At 39.2% G+C, this 19,252-nt stretch overlaps 1 protein-coding gene across 1 annotated transcript in view; it reads left to right on the forward strand.

Annotated features, from left to right (window-relative positions):
* Positions 1 to 19,252, forward strand: part of CNTN5 (contactin 5) — a 354,084-nt gene that overhangs the window by 182,966 nt on the left and 151,866 nt on the right. Inside the window, exon 8 of the mRNA XM_081951235.1 lies at positions 7,525 to 7,706. Coding sequence (XP_081807361.1) covers positions 7,525 to 7,706 — 182 coding nt within the window. The remainder of the gene's footprint in view (positions 1 to 7,524; positions 7,707 to 19,252) is intronic.

Here is a 19,252-nt window from a genome sequence, read left to right on the forward strand (position 1 = left end):
TAGCATCGACGCATGTTAATATAATATTGTATAAGAAATACTGATGAGCCGATGGTCATTTCGAAAAATCCTTTCTTAGCAAGCACCTAGAAGCCAACATAGGTGCCAAATTTCAAGTTTGTAGGCTTTACAGTTATATATATATATATATATATATATATATATATATATATATATATATATATATATATATATATATATATATATATATATATATATATATATATATATATATATATATATATTTGTTTTCGTAGATTTTCACGGGTGTAGGTATGCTGGTTTTGTTGTATTCGGGTCTTTTCCCGTGTAAGGTTGAGATTGTCTTTGCAATGTTTCGGCAGGATCTCACCTGCCATCTTCAAGCTGTGGGCTTAAAATGTGATCGGAGCTGCCGTCTTTCTGTAAGTCTTGGTGGGAGGGGATGGGGTGCTGGCTTTGTTTCAGTAAGTGGAATGATTGGTTGTGTGGTTGTATCATGATTGGTAGATTGGTGCTGATTGGTGCAGGCTGCGTGTGCATTGTTGTTTTGTATTGTAACGGCTTGGGTGGTGGGTGGTGTTCATTTGTTGGCTAGGGCTGGTTTCCAGATGTTTGGTAGGCGGGAGGTATCATCACGTTTGTTCATGTTGTGGGGGTGTTTCTCTATTTCGATGGCTTCCATGATTATTCTCTTGTCGAGGTGTTCTGTTTTGGAGATTAACCTGGCTCCTTCAAAGTTGATTTCATGTCCTGTAGCTTTAAGGTGCTGGAAAAGGGAGGAAGTTTTTTCTTTTTTTCTTACTGTGTTCTTGTGTTCTGTGATGCGTGCATTTATCCTTCTGTTTGTTTGTCCTATGTATATTGCTGGGCAGATTTTGCATGGTAAAACTGAATTACACAAACTCACAAATGTATTAATCTCCAATAGATTCCAAAGAAAAACAATCACCAACCTAATCCAAAAGGAGATTCCCCAAAAAAACCAAGACACAGAACAGGACAATGGCATCGCCCTCCTCCCTTACATCAAAGGCACCACAGATAAAATCAGCAAAATTCTCCACAAGCACAATATCAGGACAGCCTTCACCACTGACCAAAAAATAGCCAACATCTTAAGAAACCCCAAAGACAAAATCCAGCTAGAAAACCAAGGAGTCTACAAAATGTGTGTGTGTGTGTGTGTGTGTGTGTGTGTGTGTGTGTTTGTGTTACAACACATACTTATTTCCCTGGCTTAGCTGATAAAAGGAGGAGAACCGGTGGTGTAGTGGCTAGCAAGTCTGCCTAATATGTAACACATCCCAGGTTCAAATCCCAGTAAGGGTATGGCTAGCTGATGAGAGCTAAATAGCTTGAAATGGATCCATACTAGTCTCCCTTTATTTATTTATCAGCACAAATACAACTGTATATATCTTAGGCAGGAGTCTTAACCACTAAGCCACGGGTTCTCTTCCTTATCAGTTGAGCCAGGAAAATAGGTATGTATTTGTGTTACAACCCCTGGTATGACTAAATATGGGAGGAAGGTCACTACTCCCTCTTTCTGTCCTTCGGCTTATCACAAAGACCATGCAGGCAGAAAACCATATTTTTATTTGTACTGTTGCCTTTTTTTATATTTGTGTTGTAATAGTACTGATAAATAAATAAAGGGAGACTAGGATAGATCTATTTTGAGCTAATTAGCTCTCATCAGCTAGCCATACCCTTACTGGGATTAGAACCCGGGCTGTATATATCTTAGGCAGGAGTCTTAACCACTAAGCCATGGGTTCTCTTCCTTATCAGTTGAGCCAGGGAAATAGGTATGTATTTGTGTTACAACCCCTGGTATGACTAAATATGGGAGGAAGGTCACTACTCCCTCTTTCTGTCCTTCGACTTATCACAAAGACCATGCAGGCAGAAAACCATATTTTTATTTTTACTGTTGCCTTTTTTTATATTTGTGTTGTAATTGTACTGATAAATAAATAAAGGAAGACTAGGATAGATCTATTTCGAGCTAATTAGCTCTCATCAGCTAGCCATACCCTTACTGGGATTAGAACCCGGGCTGTATATATCTTAGGCAGGAGTCTTAACCACTAAGCCACGGGTTCTCTTCCTTATCACTTGAGCCAGGGAAATAGGTATGTATTTGTGTTACAACCCCTGGTATGACTAAATATGGGAGGAAGGTCACTACTCCCTCTTTCTGTCCTTCGGCTTATCACAAAGACCATGCAGGCAGAAAAACATATTTTTATTTTTACTGTTGCTTTTTTTTATATTTGTGTTGTAATTGTACTGATAAATAAATAAAGGGAGACTAGGATAGATCTATTTCGAGCTAATTAGCTCTCATCAGCTAGCCATACCCTTACTGGGATTAGAACCCGGGCTGTATATATCTTAGGCAGGAGTCTTAACCACTAAGCCACGGGTTCTCTTCCTTATCAGTTGAGCCAGGGAAATAGGTATGTATTTGTGTTACAACCCCTGGTATGACTAAATATGGGAGGAAGGTCACTACTCCCTCTTTCTGTCCTTCGGCTTATCACAAAGACCATGCAGGCAGAAAACCATATTTTTACTGTTGCCTTTTTTTATATTTGTGTTGTAATTGTACTGATAAATAAATAAAGGGAGACTAGGATAGATCTATTTCGAGCTAATTAGCTCTCATCAGCTAGCCATACCCTTACTGGGATTAGAACCCGGGATGTATATATCTTAGGCAGGAGTCTTAACCACTAAGCCACAGGTTCTCTTACTTATCAGTTGAGCCAGGGAAATAGGTATGTATTTGTGTTACAACCCCTGGTATGACTAAATATGGGAGGAAGGTCACTACTCCCTCTTTCTGTCCTTCGGCTTATCACAAAGACCATGCAGGCAGAAAACCATATTTTTACTCTTGCCTTTTTTTAAATTTGTGTTGTAATTGTACTGATAAATAAATAAAGGGAGACTAGGATAGATCTATTTCGAGCTAATTAGCTCTCATCAGCTAGCCATACCCTTACTGGGATTAGAACCCGGGCTGTATATATCTTAGGCAGGAGTCTTAACCACTAAGCCACGGGTTCTCTTCCTTATCAGTTGAGCCAGGGAAATAGGTATGTATTTGTGTTACAACCCCTGGTATGACTAAATATGGGAGGAAGGTCACTACTCCCTCTTTCTGTCCTTCGGCTTATCACAAAGACCATGCGGGCAGAAAACCATATTTATATTTTTACTGTTGCCTTTTTTTATATTTGTGTTGTAATTGTACTGATAAATAAATAAAGGGAGACTAGGATAGATCTATTTCGAGCTAATTAGCTCTCATCAGCTAGCCATACCCTTACTGGGATTAGAACCCGGGCTGTATATATCTTAGGCAGGAGTCTTAACCACTAAGCCACGGGTTCTCTTCCTTATCAGTTGAGCCAGGGAAATAGGTATGTATTTGTGTTACAACCCCTGGTATGACTAAATATGGGAGGAAGGTCACTACTCCCTCTTTCTGTCCTTCGGCTTATCACAAAGACCATGCAGGCAGAAAACCATATTTATATTTTTACTGTTGCCTTTTTTTATATTTGTGTTGTAATTGTACTGATAAATAAATAAAGGGAGACTAGGATAGATCTATTTCGAGCTAATTAGCTCTCATCAGCTAGCCATACCCTTACTGGGATTAGAACCCGGGCTGTATATATCTTAGGCAGGAGTCTTAACCACTAAGCCACGGGTTCTCTTCCTTATCAGTTGAGCCAGGGAAATAGGTATGTATTTGTGTTACAACCCCTGGTATGACTAAATATGGGAGGAAGGTCACTACTCCCTCTTTCTGTCCTTCGGCTTATCACAAAGACCATGCAGGCAGAAAACCATATTTTTATTTTTACTGTGGCCTTTTTTTATATTTGTGTTGTAATTGAACTGATAAATAAATAAAGGGAGACTAGGATAGATCTATTTCGAGCTAATTAGCTCTCATCAGCTAGCCATACCCTTACTGGGATTAGAACCCGGGCTGTATATATCTTAGGCAGGAGTCTTAACCACTAAGCCACGGGTTCTCTTCCTTATCAGTTGAGCCAGGGAAATAGGTACGTATTTGTGTTACAACCCCTGGTATGACTAAATATGGGAGGAAGGTCACTACTCCCTCTTTCTGTCCTTCGGCTTATCACAAAGACCATGCAGGCAGTTAACCATATTTTTATTTTTACTGTTGCCTTTTTTTATATTTGTGTTGTAATTGTACTGATAAATAAATAAAGGGAGACTAGGATAGATCTATTTCGAGCTAATTAGCTCTCATCAGCTAGCCATATCCTTACTGGGATTAGAACCCGGGCTGTATATATCTTAGGCAGGAGTCTTAACCACTAAGCCACGGGTTCTCTTCCTTATCAGTTGAGCCAGGGAAATAGGTATGTATTTGTGTTACAACCCCTGGTATGACTAAATATACTCCCTCTTTCTGTCCTTCGGCTTATCACAAAGACCATGCAGGCAGAAAACCATATTTTTATTTTTACTGTGGCCTTTTTTTATATTTTTGTTGTAATTATACTGATAAATAAATAAAGGGAGACTTGGATAGATCTATTTCTAATCCCAGTAAGGGTATGGCTAGCTGATGAGAGCTAATTAGCTCGAAATAGATCTATCCTAGTCTCCCTTTATTTATTTATCAGTACAATTACAACACAAATATAAAAAAAGGCAACAGTAAAAATAAAAATATGGTTTTCTGCCTGCATGGTCTTTGTGATAAGCCGAAGGACAGAAAGAGGGAGTAGTGACCTTCCTCCCATATTTAGTCATACCAGGGGTTGTAACACAAATACATACATACATACATACATACATACATACATACATACATACATACATACATACATACACACATATATATATATATATATATATATATATATATATATATATATATATATATATATATATATATATATATATATATATATATATATATATAAAGGGAGACTAGTATAGATCTATTTTGAGCTAATTAGCTCTCATCAGCTAGCCATACCCTTATATATATATATGATAATAAGATATGTGGAACCAAGCAATGTGGCCCTTTGCAATTGGCAGATGGAAATTTTGTCAATGCACTGATTTTTTAGGTCCTGTCCAAGGTTTGAGGGGGGACTCATTTCAGAATACAGAGATCCATTTGAGGTCCTGGGATATTGCTCTCCCTTTGGTGTCTGAAGATAATGTCATCTTAGATCCAATTGTGTCCATTTTGCCCAGCCATTCTCCTTCCCTAAGTTTGGTGGCATGCTCTTCCTTTCTCCAACAGTGCCTATTGACAGAAGAACAAGACATGGAGTTACCTCTGTTCGTTTTTTTTATTATTCAGCTACAGAATCTTGCCCGTGTAAGGAAATTATCTATATAACCACATACTCTGTGAATTGCTGGGAGCAATTGCCCCCTTCCTGCTCTCCAGACATTCCATCTGCAGGCCTTCCAAACTCTCTCCACGCCCCGTTTTATTTTTGGTTTTTTTTGCAAAAAAAGGGTCATTTTCATGAAAAATGGGCCAGTTTTTTTGCTTCTTTTTGCCCTCCCCAGCCTCCAGGAGCATTCTACAGGCTTCCCAAACTCTCTGCATGCCCCATTTTTCACAAAAAGGGGCGTGCAGAGGGTTTGGGAGGCCTGCAGAGTGCTTGGAAATAGACCCTCTTCTTGACACTTGGTGTGGAAAAAGATTTTACGCCTATTTTCTTTCAAATGAAATGAACAATTAAGGAGACCGTATGTAGACAGTAAGGAAGAAAAGCCTTGATGGAGATATGGAAGATCCATTATTAGGGCAATGAGGGATAAAAATATTCTAAGTGTGCAATAGGCAGCTAGTATTCATAAGTAGCTCAGATAAATGCCTCCCTAATTCACTGAAGTACAGGAAAGCAGAGGACATACAGTACAATCAGACAAAATTCTATCATCATAGACCATCTCAATAAAATTAAACTTTTAGCTTTTCCATGGAGTTGATTTCTTGGTCTGGTCTGTCTAATGGGGCTATCATCAATCTATTAATCTTCTTTTTCAATCGTGTGTTATGTTTTAAGATAGGCTGAAGCTCTCAAGTTTGTCACAGGAAATGGCCTTGGATCAGTGGTGTGTTGCAGGCAATATACCCCGGTACGGGCATACCGGAGCCTGCCCGGAGCACCGGATATCATTCCGGTATGGTGCTCCGGAGGGCCCACCCGCCTGCCCAAGCTCCTTACCAGTGTTTTAAGTCTTCGGCACTTCTGCACATGTGCATGGCATGTACAGCGCCTGCGCGATGCTCCACTGAGCAGCTGGAGCATCACAAAGGCTTGCGGAGGTGCTAAGATGCATGTGCATGCATTGCGCGTGTCCATGTGGACACCGCCGAGCCCGTTCCAACCATACCGGTTGGAATGGGATCCAGAACTCACCACTGCCTTGGATCCTCAGGGCACACCACTAAATACCTTACTGCAGTGCTGCTGCAACATCAACAACAAATGGATGTATAAATAACCAACTCACAAAATGCCATAATGCAACTAACACAACAGATGGGACAGAAGCTATCCCTTGTTAGCAATATTGCAATAAATCTTGCACAATCCTGCTGAGGTCATCTCCTTTAAACTCTAGAGCAGGGGTGTCAAATGCAAGTCCTGCGGGCCAATTCCAGCCCACGGGGTGCTTAGATCTGGCCTTTGGGACCAACCTGGGAACAGCAAAAGAATGGACCGTGGTGCCTCTGCCAGTGAAAATGGAGCTAGGGAAGGCTGCACGTGGCCCTCCCTAGCTCCATTTTCACCGGCAGAGGGCTGCAGGAGGCCGTCGCAGCTGAAAACGGGCCTTGAGAGCCTGTTTTCACTGGCAGAGTGTTTGAGCCACCACAGGTGCCCCTGACAAGAGTGATGTTGAGCTGGCCCCTCCAGCCTCCCCTGAGGTCAAGCACAACCCTGATGCAGCTCTCAGTTACATCGAGTTTGACACCCCTGCTCCAGTGAGAAAGAGACGGTGTATATGTGTATCAAGACAGGGTAGGTAAAATTCATGAAATCATTCTGCAGGCATTAGTTCAGACACCCCCAAGAACTGGTAGTAAAAAAATTTGAATCCCACCACTGACCCAACTCAACATTTCAGTCAGTTTGGCATCTTTCAGAATCCTTAATCTCTAATGAGAAATCAGTCTAGTTATCCAAGTGGAAAGGTTTGCATCAGTTTTTTTTTTTTTTTACTTTTGTCCAGTTGTGCTTTCTCTTCAACATAATATCTTCCTTCCAATTGTATGATTTAATCACTGGGAAAGACTTAATTTTCAGAAAGCAGGAAGTGTCCAGGAAAAGCAGCAGCGCTAGTTAAATATTCTCAGCTGAAAGTGAAATAGATCAAGCAGTTCATGAGCCTTAATTGTGATTGCGCTTTATTGCTGCTTAGACGATTAAGTGCTTAAATTAGCAGGTAACAGGATCTATATTCTTAATGGCAAGGAAGAGCTAATCATGCCTTCGCTAAATATTTCAGCCCAGTTCCAACAATCTCATGGAGGAAAGTTAATGGACCCAACCCGAGCAAAGCCCGCCTGCGCAAGTCCCAAGCCGTGCTCGAAATCCCGAACGTACAGCTAGAAGATGGAGGGACATATGAATGCAAAGCTGAAAATTCCCGGGGACGGAATGTCTTCCGAGGACAGTTGCAAGTATACAGTAAGTTTTATAATTAATCTCTAGCAGCATCTTTCTCTTACAAAGTGTTAATTTGCCTCAACGCTTGAATGTGTAAATTCAGACATGCAAAAAGTTTGTAGAGATTCTCAGTCATCCAGATCATGGTTGTCCCAAAGGTGCTTTTTCAGGAGGGAACTGGGCTTTCTTGTTTTTTTTCTTTGAAGACATTTTGCTTCTCATCCAAGAAGCTTCCCATCCAAAATTGCAGACTATAGGAACCAGTAGCCGTACTCAGGTGACTCTGAGGACACAGCTGAACCTCCAAGTGATTCGATGACCCTCTAAAAGGATGCAAATGAACAGGTGTCTTCAAGGAATATAAATCCTTCCGTTCCCCATCATCCTGTCAGAACTGAAGAAGCTTCTTGGATGAGAAGTGAAATATCTTCCAAGAAAAAACAAAAAAAGTCCAGTTGCCTCCTGAAAAAGCACCATTGGGACATTCAGACATCACTTCTGACATTTGAGGGAATCTGTTTTAACCTTGGGTGCATTTCAGCCAGAAATAATTTTACGAATGACGTGTCCCGAGATAATGTCGCAAGATCCAATCTGTTGCCTTCCTATTGGTTGATTGGTGTTGATGGTCGGGGATTGGCAGCTGTTTCCTCGTGCTGCCCCTTGTCAGTCAACAGGAGTGTTGATTTACCACCAGCTTATCAGGTACTTTGGAAGTGTAAAAGTAAAGAAAAGGCTTTCTATCATTTATGGTGGACATGTGATGAAGCAAAAAAGATTTTTTTTTTTTTTGCAGCATGATTCATATTTTTAATGCAGAAAAATTTGAAAATGAGGATAAAGATGAAACCAGAAACTTTCCTTTTGAGCCTAATGGAAGAAGGCTTGGAGGAAAAAGACTGGAACTTTGACACTATATATATTGACAACCACAAGATTATTATATGCACCAAAATGGAAGGACACTTTGATTCCCACCGTGGCTGAATAGCTGCAGAAGCTGATGGAGTTGGCTGAAATGGCAAAATTGATTATTTTGGTTAAAGAAAAGAATATAAGTACTTTTGTTTCCACATGGAGATCACTAATGAACGTTGTCCCTGAATTGGAAAAAAATGAAATTTTGATTTTGGGTTTCACTGATCAGATGGATAAATCCCTATAGAAATGGCTAGTTTATATTATTATGGAAAAACAAGAAGTTGTGCCTGGATGTTAATGGCTTATTTTACTGCAACCAAGAGAGTCGGAAGTCAACGCTTCTTTTTCTTTTTCCCAACTCTTCTTCACAACTTTTCTTCCTCCCCTTCTCTCCCTCCCCTGATTGCTTTCCTATTTACTATCATATTTTGTATTTTATTTTATTTTATAACTCAATAAAAATGTTAAAGGAAGGTACTTTAAGAGCTGAGGTGGCGCAGTGGTTAGAGTACAGCACTGCAGGCTATTTCAACTGACTGCTAGCTGCAGGTCAAATCTCACCGGCTCAACGTTGACTCAGCCTTCCATCCTTCCGAGGTGGGTAAAATGAGGAGCCATATTGCCGGGAGCAAGAGGCTGACTCTATAAACCGCTTAGAGAGGACTGTGAAGCACTATGAAGTGGTATATAAGTCTAAGTGCTAGTGCTATTTAGGAGCTGAGGGCTTGGCAGCACAAGGAAACAACAGCCAACTGACAGCCATCAACACCAAATACAATACAATAGCAGAGTTGGAAGGGACCTTGAAGGTCTTCTAGTCCAACCCCCTGTCCAGGCAGGAAACTACACCATTTCAGACAAATGGCTATCCAACATCTTCTTAATTAATTGATTAATTGTTCTAACTGTCAGGAAATTTCTCCTCAGTTCTAAGTTGCTTCTCTCCTTGATTAGTTTCCACCCATTGCTTCTTGTTCTACCCTCAGGTGCCTTGGAGAATAGTTTGACTCCTTCTTCTTTGTGGCAACAGTTGAGATATTTGAACACTGCTATCATGTCTCCCATAGTCTTTCTTTTCATTAAACTAGACATACCCAGTTCCTGCAAATATTCTTCATATGTTTTAGTCTCCAGTCCCCTAATCATCTTTGTTGCTCTTTGCACTCTTTCTAGAGTATCCACATATTTTTTACATCATGGCAACCAAAACTGAATGCAGTATTCCAAGTGTGGCCTTACCAAGGCATTATAAAGTGGTATTAACACTTCACGTGATCTTGATTCTATCCCTCTGTTTATGCAGCCTAAAACTGTTGGCTTTTTTAGCAGCTGCTGCACACTGCTGGCTCATATTTAAATGGTTGTCCACTAGGACTCCATGATCCTTCTCACAGTTACTACTACTGAGCAAGGTATCACCTATACTGTACCTGTGCATTTGGTTTTTCTTGCCTAAATGCAGAACCTTACTCTTTTCACCATTGAATTTCATTTTATTAGATAGTGCCCAATGTTCAAGTTTGTCAAGATCCTTCTGTATCTTAAGCCTGTCTTCTGGAGTGTTGGCTATTCCTGCCAGCAATTAACCAATAGGAAGGCACCACATAAATAAGACTCATAGAACATCTGAAAGCACATATTGCAGTAGAAAGACGTTCCCCGGGGATGGGCTCCAGCAGAAGACTGAAAGCTCAAAAGAGGAAATCTCTGGTTCTAGTGATCAACTCAGATTGAATCCTGCAGAAATAGTTTTGCCGGATAGAATATATCATTTTCGATGAGAATAATAATCTCATCCTAAGCCCCAAGTGATGCTTCCTAAGCACTGTCTTCTACTGCTGTCTCTTTTCCAAAATGACATTTTCTTTTAACCTGGAAGGAAGGTATAACAAACAATAGAAGGCTGAAATAGGATATTAAAGATCCAGGTCTGGCTGCTCACTTTCCACAAGTCAATGACCATTTCTACTTTTTCAACGGAGATTAAAAAAAATATTTATTATTGCTCTGATTTACACCCCCTCACTGTGTTCAGACAAGCAGCCTCAAGTCAGTTAACAGAAATGTAAAGTGCAATGCTAAAGATTAAAAATACAAAATGTATACTATTAAAAGCATAGTGAAATGCTAAATGCTGAACAAGAGTGCAGGAGAAGATACGCTAAGAAAGATCAAAACAAGTCTTCCTACAAATCTGAATGACCAAATGAGATAATAAAAAAGTTGGTTATGTTACAGATAACAATTAGCTGGATGATATATAGAGATAGATAGATAGATAGATAGATAGATAGATAGATAGATAGATAGATAGATAGATAGATAGATAGATAGATAGATAGATAGATAGATAGATAGATAGATAGATGATAGATAGATAGATAGATAGATAGATAGATAGATAGATAGATAGATAGATAGATGATAGATGATAGATAGATAGATAGATAGATAGATAGATAGATAGATAGATAGATAGATAGATAGATAGATAGATGATGGTAGATGGTAGAAGATAGATAGATAGATGGATGGATGGATGGATGGATGGATGGATGGATGGATGGATGGACAGACAGATGAAAGGAAAAAGAAAGAGAGAGAAAGGAAGGAAGGAAGGAAAGAAGAAAGAGAGAGAGAAAGAAAGAAAGAAAAAAGAAGGAAGGAAGAAGGGAGGGAGGGAGGGAAGGAGGGAAGGGAGGAAGAAAGGAAGAAAGGAAGGAAGAAAAGAAAAAAAAAGAAAGAAAGAAAGAAAAGAAAGAAAGAAAAGAAAGAAAGAAAAGAAAGAAAGAAAGAATTTATATGAATACCTTACTTTGAACTCAGCCTGGCAACCAGTGCAGATGTTTTTAGTCAGCATATGATATTTGCATACGATACCAATTAGCAACCTCAGGAAAGCGGAGGCTTTCAAGTCAATAGTCAATAAAACTACTGGGCTGACTCCTGTAACTGCGCAGAGGAGCTCCTGAAGTTTTCTTGAACAAAGCGTTCTTCTTCCTAGGGTTGGAAGTCACTGATCCAAGGTCACCCAGCTGATTTTGAGCCTAAGGCAGAAGTAGAACCCATCTGCTCTTGGTTTCTGGCTGGTGCCTTACCAAGCACATCAAACTAGCTTTCATTTAGTAGCTTACCTTCTGCATTTTGTCTCTGTTATGCTTTCCAAGAATAGATCACATAGAACAGGGGTGTCAAACCCGATTTCACTGAAGTCCATATCAGGGTTGTATTTGACCTCAGGGAACCAGGGTGGGTGTGGCCAGCTTGACGTCACTCGTGCCGGGGCACCTGTGGTGGTCCAAGCACTCTGCCAGCGAAAATGGGCTCCCGAGCTCAGTTTTCAGCTGTGATTGCATCCTGCAACCCTCTTCCAGCGAAAACTGAAATCAGGAGGGCTGCCCGCAGCCCTCACAAGCTCCACTTTCACTGGCAGAGGCACCACAGGCCAGTCTTCACTGTTTCCAAGGTGGCTCTGCGGGCCAGATCTAAGCACCCTGCAGGCCGCATCCAGCCCCTGGGCCTTTAGTTTGACACCCCTGACATAGAATATGTAGTCAGGATGGGATATAACCAAAGTATAGAGTCTTATCAACAAATCTAAATTTGGAAAGGGTTAAAAATGAGGCACTAAGCATAACTGCGCAAAGATATCCCGTATCACAGCCTCAACGTGTCTATTCAGTGATAGTTGAGGATTTCCTGCCATCAATATTCTCAATATATAATCTTTCCTGCTCTTCTAAAACAGGCTGAACTTCAATCCCCCGATCCAATTCCAACAGCACCGCCATCTTGTCACAATTTAATTTTGGTTAGTTCACCCTCCTCAAATTTTGACAGCATTTAAAGCAGAGGTGGTATTCAGCAGGTTCTGACCAATTCTGGAGAACCGGTAGTGGACGTTTTGAGTAGTTCGGAAAACCGGTAAATACCACCTCTGACAGGCCCCGCCCCCATCTATTTTCCACCTCCTGAGTCCCCGTTGATCGGGAGGGAATGGGGATTTTGCAGTAACCTTCCCCTGGAGTGGGGAGGGAATGGAGATTTCATAGTATCCTTCACACCCACCAAGCCACGGCCACTTAGCCACGCCCACAGAACTGCTGGTAAAAAAAAATGAATCTCACCACTGACTCAAAGGTACTGGCTGCTTTCTTGGTGTTGGATGATGAAAAGTGATAGAGCTGTATTTCATATGAAAGTTCCTCTTCCAAAGCTCCAGATGAATTCCCTCAGTGGTTTAATGGAACTGTTCCAGCTTTATGCACCCATGTCATCCCTCATTTACATTTCATTCTATCAGTCTGATAAAAGAAGACTTAGTATTAGGGACATATGGATTACTATAAATCTGATCAGTTTTACTCTTTCTAACCTGCCCTGTCAGGTTATTTTTATCATAGTTTTTAAAAGATTTGTAAAAAAGAATTGCTCAGGGTTCCAAGCAGGGGTGGGCTTCAAAAATTTCAGCAATGGATACTCTGCCTGGTTGCTGGGTGGGCGTGGCCATTGGTGGGCATGGCCTATTTAGCCTCCTGCACCATGGCAGCAGGGGGGATGTTTTTGCTTTCCTCAGACTCCGGAGGCATTTCTCGAGCCTCTGGGAGGGCGAAAACTGCCTGGGCTCCAGAGGCCATCCGGAGGCTGGAAACAAGTCCGTCTCCAGCCTTCCAGAATTTCCAGGAGGCCTGTTTTTCCCCTTCCCTGAGCCCCCATGCAGGCCCTGCACTTACCTTGAATCCAAAACAGGCCACATGGAGACTCCTGGGAGGGGCGGGGTAGAATGGGTGGGGCCAGACAGGGGTGGGATTTGGAGATTCTCCGAACTGGCCATACTGTTAGCTACAGGTTCTCCCGAACTCGGGCGAACCTGTAGCAGCCCACCCCTGGTTCCAAGCAGCAGGCCCTATGCAATCAAACCTCTGAGGCCTGGGTGGTCCTCAAAGTAGAGGTTTACTAGGCATGTCAAATTGGCAGATCTGCTGAAAACACAACTCTGAAGGTCCCAAAGTTTTCCTCACCCAAATTAAAAGTCAAAGTTCTTTCCACATGTCCATCACGTAGTCCCATCCCATCACAGTTCAGCAAACCCCCAAATGCCACTCCTGGCTGGTCACGCCCATCCCACCCTGCCCCTTCCACCCTGCCACTCGCAGGAATCTCCACACGGCCCGTTCCATCATGCCCGTAAGTGCAGGGCCCACACGGAGACTCAGGGAGGGGGTAAAACGGGCCTACTGGAAGTTCAGAAAGTTCGGAAACAGGCCTGTTTTTCCAAATAATTTTTTGAAAACAGATTTTCAGCTTGAGAAGAATATAAGCAACACACTTCATGAAGTGTTAATCTCCAAAACAGAACACCTCAATAAGAGAATAATTATGGAAGCCATCGAAATAGTGAACACCTCCACAACATGAATAAACGTGATGATACCTCCCGCCTACCAAACATCTGGAAACCAGCCCTAGTCAACAAACGAACACCACCCACCACCCAGGCCGTTACAATACAAAACAACAATGCACACACAGCCAGCACCAATCAGCACCAATCTACCAATCATGATACAACCACACAACCAATCATTCCACTCACTGAAACAAAGCCAGCACCCCATCCCCTCCCACCAAGATTTTAAGCCCAAGCCTGAAGATGGCAAGTGAGATCTTGCCGAAACATTGCCAAGACAATCTCAATCCTACACGGGAAAAGACCCAAATACAACAAAACCATATATATATAGTGAATTTTCTTTGATGCAATACTATTAACCAGAGCTTTCAGCTCTCCTTCCTTCCTTCCTTCCTTCCTTCCTTCCTTCCTTCCTTCCTTCCTTCCTTCCTTCCTTCCTCCTTTCTTTCTTTCTTTCTTTCATTATTCAACCACCTCCTTTCCCTTTCTTCCCCCTCTCTCCTCTTTTCTATTTCTCCTTCCTTTCCATGCAGCTGCATCTCTTTCTTTTTGGTTTTCAAATAAAACTTAGTTAACAGCCTCCCAAGGGCATTATATCATATCTCCTTGCCTTAGGGCCACTGGTTTGTAAATAATCAACCATCCCTTTACCCTCTGGATAGCTTCAAACTGGGTTTGTGGATTACAGCTGGCATTGAGAGAAACACTCTGATTTGCATTCCTCCTTCAGTACTAGCTCTTCCATCTTCCTCAGTCATGCTCAGTTTGTCAGCTGGATTTGATCCAGCTCACAGGAGATGCTCTCGGCAATGCCTGGAATGCACCGAGGCGGCCCTGTCTGCTTTTCTGTAATCACAGGTTAATTTGATTCCCCATCATATCTAATGCAAAAAAACCAGATGTATTCGGATTGCTTGATGCAGCTGACAATTTGGAATGATCATTTCGTCTGTCTCACCCTCTTGGCATGACATGCCTCCCTACTAGTGATAAAAATGACTTCCTGTCAGATGTTGCTAGGCCTACTCTGTTTTGTCCATTCAAATCCGCCCTCCCCATCATATTTTTTTCTTTCAACAACAGTGAGTACAATAGAATAGAACAGAACAGAACAGAACAGAACAGAACAGAACAGAACAGAATAGAATAGAATAGAATAGAATAGAATAGAATAGAATAACAGAGTTGGAAAGAACATTGGAGGTCTTCTAGTCCAACCCCCTGCTTAGCCAGGAAACTCTACACCATTTCAGACAAATGATTATCCAATCTCCTCTTAAAAACTTCCAGTATTGGAGCATTTACACCTTCTGAAGGCAAATCGTTCCACTGATTAATTGTTCTCACGAACTCTCCTTAGTTCCTGAGAAGTTCTTCCTGAACTCTCAGGAAATTTCTCCTTACTTCTAAGTTGCTTCTCTCCTTGATTAGTTTCCACCCATTGCTTCTTGTTCTACCCTCAGGTGCCTTGGAGAATAGCTTGACTCCCTCTTCTTTGTGGCAGCCCCTGAATTTGTCTCCCCTTCCCCCATTATTCAGACTCTTATTAATTGTGGATCAATACATGACTTTTAAATAATCTCATTGAATGTCTGAATGCCTATTTTGGTCACAATATTAAAAAAGAAGTTGAGACACTGTAAAGAATGCAGAGGAGCAATTAGGATGATTATGTGGCTGGAGGCTAAAACGTATGAACAACAGTTGCAGGAACTGAGATGGCTAGTTAGGGAAAAGAAGGATTAGGAGCGACATGATGGCAGTCCTCCAGTATTTGAGGAGATACCACAAAGATGAGAGGGGTCAACCTATTTTCTAAAGCACCAGAAGGCAAGACAAAAAAAAAACAATAGATGAAAAATAATCAAGGAAAGAAGCAACCAAGAACTAAGGAGAAATTTCTTAACAGGGAGAACAATTAACCAGTGGAATGGGTTGCCTTCAGAAGTTGTGACTGCCCCATCATTGGAGGCTTTTAAGAAAAGACAGGACAGCCACCTGTCTGAAATGGTATCGGGTCTCCAGCTGAAGCAGGGGGTTGGATTAGCAGACCTCCAAGGTCCCTTCCTACTCTGTTATTCCATGTTATTCTATGCCTATATTTCAGATGAAAGTTTCTAAAAAATATTTTAGAGGCCTTCCCTAAGGTAAAGATAAAGGTTCGTCCCATCCCCCCCATGCATGCTAGTTTTTTCCGGTTCTAGAGGCAGTGCTCATCTCCGTTTCTAAGCCAAAAAGCCAGCGCTGTCCGTGGTCATGTGGCCGGCATGATTAAACGTTGAAGGCGCATGGAGTGCTATTACCTTCCCACCAAAGTGGTCCCTATATTTCTACTTTTTTACGTGCTTTCGAACTACTAGGTTGGCAGAAGCTGGGACAAGTAATGAGAGCTCACTCCGTTATGTGGCACTAGGGATTCGAACCGCTGAACTGATTGACAAGCTCAGTGTCTTAGCCACTGAGCCTCAGAGGCCTTCCTGCCTGGCTATTAAAAACAGGAAAACTATATGCTTCTTTTTTCTGCCTTATTGCCTTAACTTTGCTTCTTCTTGCCCCCAGCCTTTGAGTCAGACAGACTCAAACCATCCTTAGCTGTTGTAATGTTCGATATTCTCATTGATTCCAACATTGACCAAGGCCATGCTCAAAGTGTATAACATTGACTAAGTTTTGTCATCCATTCCTTTTAAGGCAGTGGTTCTCAACCTGCGGGTCGGGACCCCTTTGGGGGTCGAATAACCCTTTCACAAGGGTCACCTAAGACCATTGGAAAACACATATTTTTGATGGTATTAGGAAACGAGGCACCAATTTTATGGTTGGGGGTCACCACAACATGTGGAACTGTATTAAAGGGTCACGGCATTGGGAAGGTTGAGAACCACCGTTTTAAGGGAATTGTAATAGAGAGAATAGTGGCCGAATATGGATCAGAAGTGTGGGACCACAAATTTCAATGCTGCTATATTTTTCTACTGATTTATCAATGATTGAGAAATTCTTTAACTGGGCAGGGCATAAACTAAGCTCATGCCAAACTTCTGGAGGATTACCAGCTTAAGTGTGCAAATTAAGTTCTAACTTGTCCATATCTGCATGAATGACATGGCTACTGTATTGGCAATAAAAAGCAAAGAGAAAACATATTGGAATATGGTATATTAATCAAATCCAGAGTCATATGGGTGAAATGAACTCCTTGGTAAAATACTTGAGCAGACCATGGCGCAGGTTCCTAAACTCCGCTAACTCTCAAAGGCTGATCCAATCTCCCATAGGGATCCTCTAAATCAGAGGTGTGAAACTGCTGGCTCGCGGGTCAGATGCGCCACCCACTGGCCACACCCACCCCTGGTTTTGCGAAGGGGAAAAAGTTGCAATACATCACGTGACGACAATGTGTCATCGTGAGTTTTACACCCCTGCTCTAAATCCATACGCCAAGGCCAATAATGGTCCTTTTAAAAAAAATAACCAGCAATCAAAAGTGCCACTATAAAACCCATTTCAAGGTTGGTACCTTTGAATTATTTTGAACAGTATTTTAGTAAACGCGTGCCAAGAAAATAGTCCAGGCTGAATGTTTTGTCAGGATTAACTTAATGTTCTCAAATAGATTTAATTAAAGTGAACAATTGACTGATACGTTTAGTGTCATTAATTTTTGCTTGGTCTTAAATTGTGAATAATGTGGGGGGTTTTTTCCAGACTGAAGTGTTTGCTTGAGCAGTCTTTCATACAACAAGAAAATTGTTTAATGCTTGCAATTTACCATAATTATGTTAATAATTTCTCAATTGTATAATTTTTTTTTGTTTGGACAACATTTGACTATTATTATTGTTGAGCATAACAAATGATTTATACTATCAATTTGATTTTTTTTAACCCCAATTATCTAAATTACATGTTTAAATCCGATGAAACAATTCTAAATACTTTTCAGTAGGATTTATGCATGACACATTAACTTGAATGTCTTCAGGTCAAGCAGAATGTGGAACATTTATTATTTTATTTTATTTATTTATTTTATTTATTATTTTACTTATTTTATTTATTGTTTTATTGTTTTATTGTTTTATTGTTTTATTGTTTTATTGTTTCATTGTTTCATTGTTTCATTGTTTCATTGTTTCATTGTTTCATTGTTTCATTGTTTCATTGTTTCATTGTTTCATTGTTTTATTTTATTTAATGTTTTATATTATTTATTGTTTTATTTTATTTATTGTTTTATTTATTTTATTTTATTATTTTATTTTATTTTATTTTATTTATTTTATTTTATTATTTTTTTATTTTTTTTATTATTTTTTTTATTTTTTTATTTTTTTATTTTAATTTAATTTAATTTAATTTAATTTATTATTTTATTTTATTTATTTATTTTTATTTTATTTATTATTTTATTTGTTTATTTATTTTATTTATTTTATTTTATTTATTTATTTTATTTATTTTATTTATTTTATTTATTTTATTTATTTTATTTATTTTATTTATTTTATTTATTTTATTTATTTTATTTATTTTATTTATTTTATTTATTTTATTTATTTTATTTTATTATTTATTTTATTTTATATATTTATTGTTTTATTTTATTTATTTTATTTTATTTTATTTATTTATTTATTTATTTATTGTTTTATTATTTTATTTTATTTATTTTATTTATTTATTTTATTTTAATTTATTTTATTTTATGTTGTGTTGTGTTGTGCTGTGCTGTGCTATGCTATGCTATATTATATTATATTATATTATATTATATTATATTATATTATATTATATTATATTATATTATATTATATTATATTATATTATATTATATTATATTATATTATATTATATTATATTATATTATATTATATTATATTATATTATATTATATTATATTATATTATATTATATTATATTATATTATATTATATTATATTATATTATATTATATTATATTATATTATATTATATTATATTATATTATATTATATTATATTATTATATTATATTATATTATATTATATTATATTATATTATATTATTATTTTATTTTATTTATTTTGTCAAGCACGTATTAGACAACATACATATGTATAAACATGATTTTGGATACATGAAATGGATATGAATAAAAAGAAACATTAGGACAGGGACGGTAGGCACATTGGTGTGCTTATGCATGCCCTTTACAGATGTGTCATGTCCTCACCCAGTTTAGCAAAGGGGA

The sequence above is a fragment of the Natrix helvetica genome (genome assembly GCF_964273705.1).
Source record: "Natrix helvetica genome assembly, chromosome: 4".
Classification (NCBI taxonomy): domain Eukaryota; kingdom Metazoa; phylum Chordata; class Lepidosauria; order Squamata; family Natricidae; genus Natrix; species Natrix helvetica.